This window comes from Eubalaena glacialis, chromosome 18 (genome assembly GCF_028564815.1).
Source record: "Eubalaena glacialis isolate mEubGla1 chromosome 18, mEubGla1.1.hap2.+ XY, whole genome shotgun sequence".
Taxonomy (NCBI): Eukaryota; Metazoa; Chordata; class Mammalia; order Artiodactyla; family Balaenidae; genus Eubalaena; species Eubalaena glacialis.
This window is the reverse complement of record NC_083733.1, coordinates 62,168,169-62,185,092: the sequence shown is the minus strand read 5'-3', so window position 1 is coordinate 62,185,092 and position 16,924 is coordinate 62,168,169. Positions and strand designations below refer to the sequence as shown.

General features: G+C 48.3%; 1 protein-coding gene across 1 annotated transcript in view; it reads right to left on the bottom strand.

The window, feature by feature from the left end:
- The window catches only part of SULT2B1 (sulfotransferase family 2B member 1), a 33,852-nt gene extending 21,274 nt beyond the window's left edge, over positions 1–12,578 (bottom strand). The window contains exon 1 of the mRNA XM_061173505.1: positions 12,355–12,578. Coding sequence (XP_061029488.1) covers positions 12,355–12,425 — 71 coding nt within the window. The 5' untranslated portion in view covers positions 12,426–12,578. The remainder of the gene's footprint in view (positions 1–12,354) is intronic.
- Positions 12,579–16,924: the final 4,346 nt, after the last annotated feature.

Here is a 16,924-nt window from a genome sequence, read left to right as displayed (position 1 = left end):
GGTCACAGGAATATTTAACTCCTAGGTGTATATTATAATGATTATCATTATATTGTATTATATTCTATATCGTATATCAATAGACCTCAATGAAATATCTTAAGATAAGCACAGATTTTAAAGCAGAGTTCCTCCTTCTCCTGGGAGTTCACCCAAGAGAAACAAAAACTCTTTTTCACACCAACGTCTGTACTCGCATGTTTATAGCTGCCCTATTCATAATCGCCCAAAACTGGGAACAACGCAAACGTCCGTCAGCAGGTGAGTGGATAAACAGTGGTACATGTACACCACACGGTACTACTCAGCAAGGACCAGAAGCAAACCTTTGATACTCACCACCGCACAGATGGGTCCCAAAGGCATTGGGCGGAGTGAAGGAAGACAGACTCAGGAGATCACCATCTGTACAATTCCATTTAATGACTGTGGTGGCTGGAATGATGACGCCCCCCCCCCAAAGATGTCCATGTCTCAGTCTCCAGAAACTGCGAATATGATCCATTGCACCGTAAAAGGGATTTTGCTGCTGTGATTATGTGCAGGATTTTGAGATGGGGAGAGAATTCAGTGGGCCCTAAATGTCATCACAAGGGTCCTTGTAAAAGGGAGACAGGAGGGTTAGAATCAGAGAGAGAAGATATAATAATGGAAGCAGAGGTCAGAGAGGAGAGAGATCGGAAGAGGCTACGCAGCTGGCTTTGAAGAGATAGAGGAAGGGGCCACGGGCCAAAGGATGCAGGGCCTCTAGGAGCTGGAAAAGGCACAGAAGGGAACGGGAGGAGTGCCACCCTGATGACACTTTGATTTTAGCCCAGCAACACTGATTTCAGACTTCTGACCTCCAGAAATGTATGAGCACAAATTTGTATTGCATTAAGCCACTCAGTTTGTGGTCATTTGCTGCAGCAGCAATAGGAAACTAATATGTCTTTTTTGACAAAAGACAAAAGTATATGGAAGGGGAATAGATCAGTAGCTGTGGGGTTGAGGGGTGGGAGGGGAGAGGGCAGCTAGGGATGGGGGAGGGTGTGACTACAAAGGGCTGATGGTGCAGTTTTGTATTCTGATTGTGGTGACGGTTACACAAATCTATACATGTGTTAGAATTCATAAAGCTATACACACCCCCCACACACACAAATCAATTTTACTGATAGATTTTTTTTAAAAAAAAAAACCTCATTCGTATAAATGTCAATACTTAACGCCCATTAACCATTATTATAACAAGACATCCCGTTGGCCAGCGTCCCTCTTGGCTACCCAGGGCTGTGCAGAGAAGCAACATCTGCCTATATTACAGGCCTGCCTTTGATTTGCCGTGTAACCCGAGGTCACTCTCAAAACCTCTCTGGTCTCATTTGATGAACGAGCAGTGATGGGCGGGCAGGGACCAGGGACCTCTTTTCCAGGGACCTCCCAGTCTGATGTTCAAAGAGAGCTCACCATTCCAGGAGCTTTAGGCCATCTTGCCTGAGATGGGGCAAATTCATTCATTCGGCCCACAGATATTTATTGAGCCCCTACAATGTGCCAGGCCCTGGGGGATAGGAAAGTGAGTGCAACTGACAAAAAACACAACAAAACAAAAAAACAACAAAACAAAACAAAAAACCCTATTGCAGTTTATGTTTGAATGAACAATAAAATTAACACAGAATGTTTAAAATGTAGTGTATCTGATGGTGATGGAAAAAATGAAGCTGGTGGGGGCAGGGAGCATCTGGGGTTGGGAGGGTTTGCAATTTGAGATCGATGGCATCAGGGGAGGGCCCTCCGAGGAGGTGACATTTGAGCAGACCTGAAGGAGGTGAGGGAAGAGCCGTGTGTCTGTGTGTGTGTGTGTGTGTGTGCATGCATGCGATCCAGCCGCTCGAGGAGTTTCTCCTCAGCCCCGCTGTCCTGCTGACTCACAGCGGGTGCCTGTGGTCAACTCGCCTGCCTTTCTCCGGAGAGCATTGCCAAGGCTCCTCGAGCCTGAGCTGGGTTCAGTGCGCCTTATTCCCAGGGCACCTTGTGCAGTGGCAGCCTCCCTCCTTTGCCTGAGCTGCTCTCGCCTGCAGGAGTGCCTTCCCTCACCTCCCGAAATTCCTCCGCCTGGAGCCCATCTGGGCAAGCGTCCCCATCTCCTCAAGCGTCCCCATCTCCTCAAGCGTCCCCGTCTCCTCTGGCCACCTCCACCTCAGTGGAATGACTCACGCCTTGGCCAAAGCGCAGAGAACCGGGCTCTTGCACTCTCCTGCTCTCATCTGCGGCGGCTCAGGAGACTGGTTAGAATAACCTCTTTGGAAGATCACTTGGCAACATTTTAAGTTATACAGGCCACCTCCACTCAGGCAGAGGACACCCCGTCCATGCGCATTTTTCCCCCTCTCAGCATTCTGTTCTTTTCTTTCATGGCCCTTTTAATACATAGTAACTATTTTCTTTGTCTATTGACTTCTTGAAATCAATCTTCCCCACTAGTAGTGGAGCTACAAGGGAACAGAAATTCTGCTTCTCCCATGTCCCACCTCCAAGAACCAGCATCAGACAGGCAGGCAGCACTCCATTATATCTGTTGGATGCACAAATGAACGTGACCTCCAGAAATTTATGGGATGGGTGCCCTTGAGGAAGTGCCCGGTGATATATGTACCACCATGCTAATTGCAACATTGTAAGAGGGACCCGAACAACAGAGAACCGGTTAAATAAATCAGGACTGGATGAATAAATCACTGCCTGCAAACCTTGGAATCCAGCCATTCAAAAGGAGGCCTTTAATGGACTTGAGGATATGGGGAGGGGGAGGGGTGAGATGTGACAGGGTGAGAGAGTGGCATGGACATATATACACTACCAAATGTAAAATAGATAGCTAGCGGTGCTTTGTGACCACCTAGAGGGGTGGGATAGGGAGGGTGGGAGGGAGGGAGATGCAAGAGGGAAGAGATATGGGAACATATGTATATGTATAACTGATTCACTTTGTTATAAAGCAGAAACTAACACACCATTGTAAAGCAATTATACTTCAATAAAGATGTTTAAAAAAAAAAAGGAGGCCTTTATGTTTTGATAAGGATTGGGGTTACACATGTATTTCTCAAAATAAGTTTGTGCAGTGCCCTGTACGTAAGCATCATCTATTTAAAAAAAAAAAAAGCCCATAAACAAGTGTTGAAGTCTATTTCATAATATGCAGCCTGGAATGTTTAAGGTGAAATGTTCTGATGGTTGCAAATCACTCCTTTGAAATGCATCACCAATAGAGATTGCTGGATGGATAGAAAGATGTACAGATATATGATAAAACAAGTATAATAAAATTTTAGGAGTAGTGGGTATAGAGGGGCTGCGTGCTGAATAATTCCTCCAACGTTTTTCTGTGTCTTGGAATTTTCATTATGAAAATTCCAAAAGATTGGAGGCGTAAGGAGGTGGCATGTATTTGGGAAGATGTCTGAGATATTACAGAGCCTGAAAAGACAAGGGGCAGAGCCAGATATAAAGTAGTATCTTACTTATGTTTAAAAAATAAGTAAGTAAAAACAAGATACACACATAGAGAAAAATTTTCTGGCAGGCAAGCATTAGAAGTGGTTACTCTGGGGATGGGTCTGGGGTGGTTGCGAGAACCAGAATTTTCCATTTTATGTCCTACTGCACATCTTGAATTCTGAACTGTGAACACAGTGGCAGTGACTGCCATGTTCTCGCCCTCTGCCCCCGTGGCTGGTGGGACCAGAGAGGTTTCTCCGGGGACTTAGGAGTCAGGGGTGGAGGATGGCAGAGCCAGGCCTGGCATCACATCACCAGGAGAGCCCACGTGGGGCTGGGATGTGAGTTTGAAATGAACTTCTACCGTGTTAAGATCCAGAAGTGGGGGGATGTTTTTTACACCTGCTAGACTGCCTTAATACGGCACATGTGTACCTTTCCTTCTTTTTAGAAAATCTAATTAGGAAAGTAACAGGAATTCCCTGGAGGTCCAGTGGTTAGGACTCAGTGCTTTCACTGCCATGGCCCGGGTTCAATCCCTGGTTGGGGAACTAAGATCCCACAAGCTGCACGGCAGGATCAAAAAAAAATTTTTTTAAAAAAGGGAAAATAACAAATTATTGGATTGTATCTCTGTATCTATTGATCATCTGGGTTTATTAATAAGTTATATGTATTTATTATCATCTGGGCTTGTTAACAAGTTAACGTTCTCCCCCAGCACTGCCATGCCAGCCTCTGGGGATCCCCATACTACCAGCTTGGTGCGTAACTTAACCGCACTTATAGAAGTACATGCGAGCACAGTGTGGGCACGCAGCTTCCTTCTCTGCTCCGCCTCGTCCTGCTTTTTTTTAAAAAAATTATTATTTATTTATTTATTTATTTAGGCTGCTCCAGGTTAGCTGTGACAAGCATGTGGGATCTAGTTCCCCGACCAGGGATGGAGCCTGGGCCCCCTGCATTGGGAGCAGGGAGTCTTACCCACTGGACCACCAGGGAAGTCCCCGTCCTCCTTCTAAGCAATATTGATATCAGACCTTACTCTGCATCTTGCTTATTTTTTAGTTACTCTACTATGGCAGTCTTTTCAAATCTGCAGCTATCTCCTTGTTTTTATCTTATTTTATTTATTTTTTTAATTAATTTTTATTGGAGTATAGTTGATTTACAATCCTTGTTTTTAAAAATAGCTGCCAGAGCATTATTTACAATTGCCATGGTATGGAAGAAACCTAAGTGTCCATTAACAGATGAATGGCTAAAGATGTGATAAGGACTTCCGTGATGGTCCAGCGGGTAAGACTTTGCACTCCCAATGCAGGGGGCTGGGGCTTGATCCCTGCTCGGGGAACTAGATCCCGCCTGCATGCCGCAACTAAGAAGTCCGTATGCTGCAACTAAAAGATCCCACATGCCGCAACTTAAAAAAAAAAAAAGATGTGATATATATATATATATATATATACACATATATATATAATAGAATATTACTCAGTCATAAAAAGGAAGGAAATTTTTCCATTTGCAGCAACATGGATGGACTTGGAGGGCATTATGCTAAGTGAAATAAGTCAGACAGAGAAAGACAAATACTGCATGATATCTCTTATATGTGTAATCTCCAAAACACAACAAACTAGTGAATAAAACAAAAAAGAAGCAGACTCACAGATATAGAGAACAAAGTAGTGGTTACCGTTGGGGGGAGGGAAGGGGGGAGGAGGAACATAGGGGTAGGGGGATTTTTTAAAAAAGGTTATTATGGGATTATATGAAATCATGTTGTGAAACTTTTGAAAATTTTAAAGCACTATAGAATTTAAAGAATCTTTCATTCAATAAAAAAAATTATTTTAATGGCTGCGAGATATCCCATTTCCATCTTGAACATTATTTTCCTGTTGAGGAAACGTCCGAATTTTTTTTGTGTGTTTTCAATTATTTTAATAACAGATGGAAATTATTATCACCTAAAGTTTTAGAATCATTATTTTTCTGCTTATGAAAAATTACATATAGAACATTTGGAAGATACAAAAAATAATAGAGAAGAAAATAAATATCACCTGCAATTCCCCCACATAGAAATGACCATGATATAGAGATAGGTGGATAGCCAGCTAGAACTTTGTCTCTCAAAGCCTCCTAATTTTAAGTGAATTTTGACAAATGCATGATACCTCCATGCAATCCAAACCCCTATCATAATATAAAATAGTCGATCACCCCAGAACATTTCCTGGTGCTTCTTCCCAATTAGCTCCCACCTCCACCCTCAGGCTACCACTGTTCGGAGTTTTTCCATCATAAATTGACTTGGCCGGTCTTGGGCCTTCTAGAGCTGTCAACTTATAGAAGGTACTCTTTGGCATCTGGCTTCGTTTGCTTAGCATCATAGTCTTGACATGCACCCGTGTTTGTGTGTGCATTATAGAGTTTGTTCCTTTTTATGGCTGAGTAGAATTCGACTGTATGAATAGATTACGGTGTGTTGACCCATTCTCCTGTTCATGGCTGTTTCCGGGTTCCGCTAATATGCATAAACCCACTGTGACCATACTTGTCTTCATGTGGAAACTACATGATCATTTCTCTTGGGCAAATAAGTAGCATTGGAATTGCAGGGTCATAGGGTGGGATGTCATACTGTTTGGATTATAGTAACTTTACAGATTTTAAGTTCTGATAGGGTAAATTCTCCCTCCCCATTCTTTTTTTTTTTCTTCCCTGGCTATTCTTGCACATTTAAAATCTATACACACTTTTAAATGATCTTTTGGTTTATTACTTTGATGATGATGATGATGATGGTGATAGAGGACAATCTAGCTAAAGAAATGAATCACTCTCTTCAAATTCTCAGGGTTCTTTGTACTGCATCCCTGGCTCTGTCCCTCAAAGCCCAGCAGATTCTTTGTGGGCCCGGTGGCCTGCACTGCCCCACCTCCCCTCGATTCCCACGCTAGCACAGCCAGTGTTGTTCCGTTCCCACTGTCAAGGTCAACTTGTTCCCTGCATACGCCATGCTCCACCACACCGTTGGAACTCTGCATGTGCTGTGCCTTTAGCCTGAAGGCTCTTCTCGACTTTTCTCTCTTCCCTTACCCTCTCTCTCTCTCCCTTCCAACATATATTTATTAAGCCCCTACTATGTACCTCTCCCCACCCTTGGGGCCTTTGCAGCCTGGAGCCATGCCATCCAATAGAACTTCCTCTGATGATGGAAACATACCATTCTGTACCATGGCAGCCGCTGGCCTCGTGTAGCTACTGAGCCCTTGAAATGTGGCCCGTGCAACCCAGAGGGGGGCACAACTTTTAATTTTATTGAATTATTATTGATTTCAACTGAAACACTGACACTCAATTCAATTATTGGAATACCTTTTTATGCAGGTTTGGAAAAGCTCAGGCCTGAGAATCAACTTTTGTCAGCTGTAACGGTGATGAGAACTGAATGCAAATCAGATCTTTCTGATGTAAGGTTAGCACCTGATTTGAGAAAGTGCACACTGTGTTCAGAGGCTTAGTATGAAAAGACTAAAATATCTTATTAATAATTTTTTTCTATCGATTATAGGTTGAAAGAATATTTCAGATATAACGGATTAAATAAAACATCTAATTAAAATTAATTTCAACTGTTTCTTTTACTTTTTGTTTAACGGGACTAAGAAAATGTTTACCTAGGGGGCTCGGGTTATGTATCTATGGGGCAGTGTTGGTCTGGAGGGTGGACAGACCACAGACTCATTGATCCCATTTGGGGTGACCAGCTCCCACCCCCACCCCGTGAAGGTGACGGCCACAGAGGGGCAGCCCCTCCCTGTAGTTCCAGGCCCCTGTCTGATCCCTTTCTCTAGCATGAAGGTAAAGAGAGGGGTCTCCGGAGCAAATCCCAGATGTACGAGTCCTCTCTGGGCCTCAGCTTTCCCATCTGTAAAATGGGAATCCTAACATCATCACCCTCACAGGACTGTTGTGAAAACGGAAGGGGTTCAGCCACACGATGCTCCGAGCACAAGCCTGGTGCATGGCCAACGCTCAGGAAAGTCGTAATTATTACCATCTTTCACCCCGTCCCCACCCTTCCTGGCACCTGGGTTCTTGGCTCAGGAGTGGTCACGGGAATTAGAGAAGGAGGAAGGAAAACTGTGTGATCCCTGACTCAGCAGAGAACGGCAAGTCTGACATGTCCTGGGGCATCACCCACCGCACCCACTTCACTGATGCACGGCTATCTGCCGGACCCTGTCTGCCCGGCGGGTCCCAGCTGGCGGGTGACATGGGTGGGATTTGAACACAGGGTTGACTTCCTGCGGCTTGCTTGACTCGTGATGCGGGCATTCTTGTCTACAGTGGCAGAGACCTCGGGGTCCCTGGTCCAGGTCCCCCTGCGAGTAGCTGGCCACGCCACTCTTGGGGTCTCTGATTCAGGCCTCCCAGCGAGACCAGGGTCTCCCTTCTTGCCTCAGCATTCGATGCCACTGATGGTCCACTGGGTCCCTCTCTGCATCCCCCAGAGCCTGCCTTCGGCAAACTGGGCTGCTCTGGTTCTTTCCAAGTGTGTCCTGGATATTCCCACTTCCTGATCCCTATGCAGGACCGCAGGCTAAGTGGGATGCGGGCACACATCCTACCGCCCCTTCCCTGGCCTCTAGAGAGCAAGGGAACCGAAACACATCCTTCCCTTCACTCTCCAAGCCTGGGTCCCTTGAAGGGCGTGGTGGGGAGAAAGGAAGGTGGGGCTGTGAGCATCTTTTTCTAATCCTCACCAGGGCGCCTGATTTATTAGTGGAGGTCCAGAACCCCACCTCCGCTCTGCCTGCTCAAATTCCACCCAGACAAGAGGTCCAAGGTCTAATTATTTGTTTATTGCCTTTTTATTAGCGGCCCCCTTCCCCTTGGGAAAAGCAGCTCTGAGACTGGCAGGACTATAGCCATAAAATCATCCAAGTAGCTTGGCCTCCCCAAGGAAGGAGGAGCCAGGGCTGTAAAACCAGGGTTGGTGACTTCAGCCATAAAAACGGTAAGATCTGAAAAGAACTTGTTTGGGGTTCTCCAAGATCAGAGGTAGGGGAGGAGCAGCAACCACAGGTCCAAATGCTGGCTAGGCTTCTCCTGGCCTTGACCTTCACCTTCTCCAGAAAGGGCTGGTCAAGGTGCAGCCCAGTGCACGGGGTATTCCAGGAAATGCGGCAGAGCACAATATACCTACTAAGCCTCCTGTCTGGGCAGGGTTACCTCCTGCTCCCTCATCTTGCTTATCCCCAAATTCCTTCCACATCTGCCCATCCCTTCCAGGGTGTGATAGAGTCAGGCTGTCCTGGTTCACATCCTGACTACGGCTCACTTGACAGCTGTGTGACTTTGGACAAGTCACTCAACCCCTCTGGGCCTCAGTGGCTTTCGTCATAAATAGAATGATAATAGTTAATCATTCTCGTGGCTTAATCTCGAACAGTTGTTGTGAGGATTAAATGAGGTAATAGGTGGAAGACACTAAGCAAGGTGAGCATGAAAAAGATTCTCTAGGGATTAACATCTTCTGGGCTTGTCTCTGTGCCACCTCTGCCTCCTGAAACTTAGTATAACTGCCTGGGTCCTGCTTACCTCCTGCTTCTAACTTTTTCCTCTTAAAATTTTGGTTTCGCCCTTAAGATCCCTTTTTAGTCCTTTGGATACATACAAGTCTCCATGGAACACATTTAACATTTCTAAACCATAATTTGTAACAAATTATGAACTAACGAACTAGAACGTTCCAAGCAATATGTCTCTCGGGCGCCTCTGGGCTCCTCCTTGTCCCATTGGCCTCTCCCCCTCCCCACCATCCGAATTAAATCCCTGTCAGTCACTTGTTTTTTTTAAAAGACAGTTTGTTTTTTTTTTAATTTTTTAAAAGATTTTTTTTTTGATGTGGACCATTTTAAAAGTCTTTATTGAACTTGTTACAATATTGCTTTTTTTTGGTTTTTTGGCCCTGAGGCGTGTGGGATCTTAGCTCACCTGCACCCCCTGCATTGGAAGGCGAAGTCTTAACCACTGGACTGCCAGGGAGGTCCCTATGCTTGTATTTTAAAAATGATATATTGCTTAGCTTTTCTTGTTTTGGGGGAGGCGGGGAGCTTAAAAATGGAATCGGGCTGCAGTTAGTGTCCTGGGAATCGCTTCTTGCCCTTGACATTAGGACTCATTCATGTCACTTCCAGCAGCCGCTGTCCTTTTCCTCTACTGTCTCCTCCCCTGCATGCCCTGCCCCTCCTCACTAGTCTTCCAGCCCTGACTCATCCTGCAAGTTCCAGCTCAAAGCTTGCCTAATCTCTCCTCCATTCATTCCTTGACATCATTCTCAGAGCCTTCACAGGGTCCCCGAGCCGAGGACTGCAGAGGTGGTCCCGACTCTGTCCCTGTCTGTGAACGGTTCCGCCTTTTGGTACCACGGCACAGGTTTGAAGCCAGAAGTGTGATCAGGGACCTACCTGTGGTGGCCAAGAATCTTAAATTGTGTGAGAAGGAGTTCGCCAGGTGAAGGAGAGAGATCATTCCAGGTGCAAAGGCTTCAAGGTGTGAGATCTGGGCTGGAGGGGATGCGGAAGCAGCCAGGTGGGGCCCATGGAGCAAGGAAGGTGCGGAGGGGGCTTGGGGGGCAGAGAGGTGCTCCCACAGAGGGAGCAGGGCCAGCAGCAGGACCCTAGCCCCACTCCCCCATTTTAAACCAGAGCAGCTCTGTTTTGATCTCTATTATGTATTTCCGTTTGGATGTAAGATTTCTCCTGGACAAAGGAATCTGTGTCTTAAAAAGGTTTTGGAAACCATCGCCGTGGGTGCTGGGGAGCCATGGAAGGGACTTGAGCAGGGGGGTGGCCAGGGATAGATTTAAAGATTTAGAAAAGACTTCTCTGGGAATCCCTGCAGAGGAAACCATGTATGCAGAGGCACTGGGGCAGGGAATAATGAGGTATAACCAGGGAATTTGAAGTGCTGGGGTAGATGGAATGCAGGTGAGGGAGGGGATTGACCTGAGGAAGCCGGGGTGCCAGGGCCTGGAGGGCCTCTGGACTGGGAGGAGGGGAGGGGCAGCTCTGGGAAAGACTGGAGGCATGGAGGCCAGGGCGAGGCTCCAAGGGCAAAGATGAAGCCTGAGCTGAGACCATGAGAATGGAGAGAGTCAGGGGTCAGGAGAGTGGGGTTGGGGAGTGACAGGCCGTGGGAGGGAGAGGAAGGAAGGGACAAAGAATTGGCTGGGGGGGGGGTCTGACCTGGTGACCGATGGGGCCATCCCTGAGATGGCAAGCTGGGAGGAGGAATAATTCTGGGGAGCCACTGAGTTCCCACACAACGCTGGGGACATTATGTGTCTGAGGGGCCTGCAGCAGGGAGTCCAAAAGGGATGTTAAGGGCCCTCATGAGAGGCATCCTTCTGGGTCCAGGGGATTCCAGAAGCTCATGGAAAAGAAGATTTTAAGCCACCTCCCAGGGGGCTGCAGAATTTCGGTCCAGAAGTGTCTTATAGGTGAGGGTTATTTACTCCCATTTTTCAGATGAGGAAACTGAGGCTGGGAGAGAACAAATGACTGAATCAAGGTCACGCACTGAGCAAGGGCTGGGGATTTTATGGCCAACTGGCTGTGCTGGAGCAAAGAAGAGGGAGGCTCCCAGGGCCTGGTGGGAAGAAAAGGCTTCCTAGATGTGGGAACCCAGGAAGGGAAACAGTTTATCTCAGGAGGGAGAAATGGCAGAACCCAGAGGCCCAGAGAAAAGAATGCGGAAGAGAGAACGCTGGGAGCTTCTTCAAACAGAGCTGGGACCAGCCTGGTAGCCACTCTCATCCTGAGAGGCCCAGAGACCCAGGAGGCTTGTCTATGTCACACAGCACTCAGAATTCAACTGCTCATCTCTGGAGTCTGGGGCATGAGGGTGAGGGAGGGGAGGGGCGAGCCTGAAACAGTACAGTCAGGGGTGGCTGGAGGAGCTCAGGAGGCCAGGAGACACTTGCCTGGCAGAATGCAAGATATGGAGGGTTGGGATCATCTAAACAGCTCACTGTGTGATCTTGGGCAGGCTGCCTGCCCTCTCTGAGCCTCCACTTTCTCCTCTGAGAAATGGAGCCGTGGGGAGGGGTATCACTGAGGCTGTTGAAGAGAGGGGAAAACACGGACTTTGGGGTCAGGTGGACAGGGTTCAGATTTGCTTCTGGCTGTGTAATCATGGTCCCATCACTTTCCCTCTCAGCCTCAGTTTCCCCATCTGGAAAGTGGGTACTATAAAAGCGTCTGACTCATTCCTAGGAACAAAGGAGTCACACTTCTGAGGTGGGGAAAGCTCTGTCTTGGGGACCCATCCTTTGGGTCCCCAAGTCCTCCAGGGCCACAGACTCTGACTCTGAGACTCAGCTGTATCCCAAATCCAGTCCACCTCTGCTCTCCCATCCTCCCCCAACCAAACAGAACAGAAGCCCCTTGAGGGCAAGCATCCCCATTTGAAGGGCTTTTGGTCGTGTCTGGGAGGAAAGCGGGTACAAAAGGCCCTCTCGTTTCCCGGGCAACTACCATGCACCAAGCCCCTGCTCTCATCCAGTCCTACATCAGGCAGACAAACTGCTTCTGGACCCCTTTGACAGAGAGACTAAGGCCCTGAGACGGACAAGACACCCCAAGCATCCCAACTGGTGACTCAGCACAGCCCAGGTCCTCGAATCCCTTCGCAGGAAGGATCTGCACTCCAGGGTGGATGAGCCAGCTCAGCCCAGGCAGTTCTGAGGCTCCAGGAGGCCGGGGCCCACCTTTGCAGGGGCCCCTGGCTCTTCCCCCAAGCCACCTCCTCCAGGGGCGCTGCCGGCACGTGCCCAGGTCTGGGCCTCACCTGATTTCCGAGATGTTTTTCTCATAGGGGTCCCACGCAGACTGGTTCCCGGGCTCAGCAGGCTCATCCATGGCAGGAGGGCGAGGGTGGGGAGAGGAGGACGCGCTGGGAGCGGATGGCACAGGGAGCAGGTGTGCGCGGCGGTGGCGTCTGCCACGCAGGGAGCCCGCCAGGTGCCTACCTCCACGCCCAAGGGGAGGGGCAGCATCCAGCCGGTTCTCCCAGCTGCTACCCACGCCTCCGACAGTGGGGAGAGGCCAGCAGGGAGCCACCCTTCTCTGAGGGTGTAGAGGAGGGGTGATGGGCACCTCCTGGGCATCTTGCCAGTGGCTGGGGACAGAGTCCAGGGGGGTCAGAGACAATCCCACACCGGAACCTTCCGTGCTGGTGGCTGTGGGCATGTCTGTGCCCATCTGGAGTCTCAGTTTGCTCATCTGATCAAGGAGCTAGTCCCATCTCAGAGAGTTCATTCATTCATTCATTCATGCCTTTATCCATTCAAGAAATATTGATTGAGCGCCTCCTGTCTGCCAGGCGCTGTTCTAAGGGTTGGAACACTGCTGGGAACCAGACCGACAGAAACTGCCCTCGCGGGCTGACACTTGTAAGGGCACACGTCGAAACAGATTGAGAGATGGGGACAGACGCAGCCAGGGTCACAGGGGCACAAACAAGAGAGAGGGGGCCACTGAGAGAGGGTCAGAGACAGCAAGAGACACAGAGAGAACGAGGTAGAGACAGAGAAACATGCAGAGCGACAGAGACGGGGAGAAGCTGAGGGAAAGCGAGAAACACTGAGGGTCAGAGATAGTGAGAGACATTGAGAGACACAAAGAGATACAGAGATGCAAGAGATAAGGGCCAGAGCTGGTTGATGTGAGAGCTTGAAGCTCACAGTGCCTGGTCTGAGTCCCAGCTCCAGCACCTCCCAGCTGTGCGGCCTGAAACCAGTCCCATCAGCCCCGGGCCTCAGTTCCTCCCGTAAATGGTACCCACGTCATCGGGCTGTTGTGAGGACCGGATGAGACGTTTCTCAGATGCTTTGCGGAGTATCTGACACACAGGAGGCTCCGCAAAGTTCACGTCCCCATCTGCTCTGTCCCCCACCCAAACCCAGCTCCTCCCCACCTGCTGGTCTCCTGACCCTTCAGACACTTGGCATCTGGTCACAAAACCCAATCTCCTCACCAGAAATGACTGCTTTTTATAGGACAAAGAATGTGTGTACCTTGTTTTAAAAAAAAATGATCTGAGCCGATAAGTCCAGAAAGAAAATAAGCATCCCTGGGACCCGCCTTCTACCCACAGAGATAAACACCATTAACATTTTGGCAGACTCTTTCTAGAAACTTCTTCTCATCTTTCTACTATGTGCCAGAGAAATTTTGGTTGGATAAATAAATACAAAAATATCATCATTTAAAACTCTATTCAGTAGAGACACAGATGTAGAGAACAAACGTATGGACACCAAAAAGGGGGGGGAAGTGGCGGGGGGTGGTGGTGGTGGGATGAATTGGGAGATTGGGATTGACATATATACACTAATATGTATAAAATAGATAACTAATAAGAACCTGCTGTATAAAAAATAAATAAAATTAAATTTAAAAAAAACACCTCTATTTAGGAGGCTCCATTATGCCCTCCTGATCAATATTTCCCCAAAGCGAATACTATCCTGACCTTTATAACCACAAATTAGTTTTGCCAGCTTTTGATCTTCATATAAATGGGCTTATGCAAAAACAAACAAACAAACAAAAAAAACGACTCTAAAATTAAAAGTTTGTTTAAAAAGAAAAAAAAACAACTCATTTACTGACCAATTACAGTTTGCCATGTTGTGTAGGTGAGGGGGGTGGGGCATGTCAGACTCACGTAATCGATGCAGAAGGGGGCTCAGAGACGTAGAGTGACTTGCCCAAGGTCACAGAGCATTGCCCACCCTCACTCCGAAAACAGGCAGAAGACAAATGTCCTGGGGCGTCACGCCCCCTCAGTTTATCTGCCCAAAGGCCCATCTCTAGGATGTTGGGATATGAGGAGCCTCCCCCTACCTCACACCACCACAACTGAGTTCGAATTCTGTCTTGGCCACTTTTTTTGGCGGGGTTGGGGGCAGGCCACACTGCATGACTTGTGCGATCTTAGCTCTCCACCAGGTATGCAACCCGTGCCCTCGGCAGTGAAAGCACAGAGTCCTAACCGCTGGACCACCAGGGAGTTCCCATGCCTCAGCCACTTTCAGTATTAGCCTTGATGTTCCCATCTGTGAAAAGGGTTCCCTCACAGGGAGGGGGAAAATCAAGAGGGCCAGCTCTCTCTGTCTGGGGCTGAGTGGATTTCCCATGTTGGGGTTGTGGGAGGTTGAGCGAGACATCCCGCCTGGCCTTCTGGCCTGGACTGCCTGGCCTTTGTTCTGCCTTCAGTGACCCTTTGTTCCTAGCTCTGAGGAGGTGACAACCTTGCCCTGTCCCTCCTGTGGGAACCTCTCCTGAACCCCGTCCCCAGGGGCCCCACAGAACCAGAGGGGAAGAGCACATGTGCCAGCCAGAAGCCTCAAGTTCCAGAGGAGAGGGAGAGTCTAGGGGGAACAGAATGCCTAGATCCTTGAGGGAGACTGGGGGGGAACTTGGGGGAGCAGCCCTGGGGAACAAGGAGATCCAGGGAGACCAAATGAGAATTTCAAGGAAGATGTTTAAGGGAGAAGGCAGGCCTGGAGGCTGTGCCAGATTGGGCAAGGGACCAGAAAACAAGGGGGTCCAGATACACAATGCTCCCACCCCAGGGCCTTTGCACTTGCTGTTCCCCTGTCTGACATGCTCTTCCCCAGACACCTGTGAGCTTCACTGTCTCCCTTTATCCAAGTCTGCCCTGTCTCACCTCCTCCGAGCTTGCCCACCAACCTCTCCTCCCACCTTTCCTGTTTTGTTTTTTCCAGTAGCGCTCATCACCATCTGACATTCTCAATGTTTTAATCTTTGGTCTTGTTGACTGTCTCCTCATCAGACTGTCAACCCCATGAAGACGGGGTTTGTTATCTGTTTGTCTCCCGTTGTATCCCGAGGGAAGTGCCTGGCGGAGCTCCTGGAACGTGGTAGTTGTTCCATAAACACTGCTGACGGAATGCGTGAATCGTCACAGGTGATGGGGAATGAGTGACGGGTCGCAGTGGTGATGGAGGAGTTGGTTGAGTCTCTTCAGAACATTGGGATGGGGATGGGGAGATGCAAAGCCTGATTATAGATGGAGAGGGGCCCAGACTCCTAAGGAGGTGGCAAGAGGAACCAGAAGGCACCAGAGTAGCATCTTGCCCAGAGACAGGAGGGGAGGGACAGTAATGGAGACCACTGACCCCACAGAAATGGATCTGGTGGGGGGAGCCTAGGCATCTGGGGACAGGGAAGAGACTTGGAAGGGTTGGGAAGGACAGAGTGGGAAACCCAGTGCCAGCCGCCACGGGGGTGGGTAGGTTCTGGGAAGAGCAGGGATTGTACAATCATCCATTCCTCTGTCTATCTATCCATCCGTCTATCCAACTGTCCACCCAACTGCCCATCTATCAATCCATTCATCCACCCATCCATCCATCCAACTGTCCATCCATCCATCCATCCATCCGACCATCCACCCTCTATCCATTCATCATCCATCCATCTATCCATTCATCCAGCTGTCCTTCCTTCCATCCATCTCTCCCTCCATTCAGCATCCATTTGTCTATCTGTCCTCCAAACATCCATCCATCCATCCCTCTGACTAATATCTGGGGAAGCCTCCTCTAGGTCAGGACCTGGCACTGCGTCCACAAATGAGACAGGTATGTAGAAACAGCTTAGAGCTGTGCTGTCCAACATAGAAGCCACTGGCCACATGTGGCCATTGAGCACTAGAAATGTGACACCTGTAACCGAGGAAATGAACATTTCCAATTTCATTTCATTTTAATTTCAACTTAAATTTAACTTTAAAAACAGAAGCAGGGGCTTCCCTGGTGGCACAGTGGTTGAGAATCTGCCTGCCAATGCAGGGGACACGGGTTAGAGCCCTGGTCTGGGAAGATCCCACATGCCACGGAGCAACTGGGCCCGTGAGCCACAACTACTGAGCCTGCGCGTCTGGAGCCTGTGCTCCGCAGCAAGAGAGGCCGTGATAGTGAGAGGCCCACTCACCGCGATGAAGAGTGGCCCCCGCTCGCCACAACTAGAGAAAGCCCTAGCACAGAAACGAAGATCCAACATAGCAATCAATCAATCAATCAATCAATCAATCTTTAAAAAAAAAAAAAAAGAAAATAGGCTTACGGTATTTATTTAAAAAAAAAACAAAAACAGAAGCAATGTAATTCCTCTTAAATACAACATGAATGCTTTGGGAAGACTGTATTTCACTTAACCCTTGGAAACGGAGCATCGGAATTGAGATGAAGCATGTAAAATATCTCACAGGTAATTTCTGTATTGATGATGTTGAAATGATGATATTTTGGATATATTGGATCAAATGAAACATATTTCTAAAATTAATCTTACTTTTTTTAAAAAATGAGGTTACTAGAAAGTTTAAA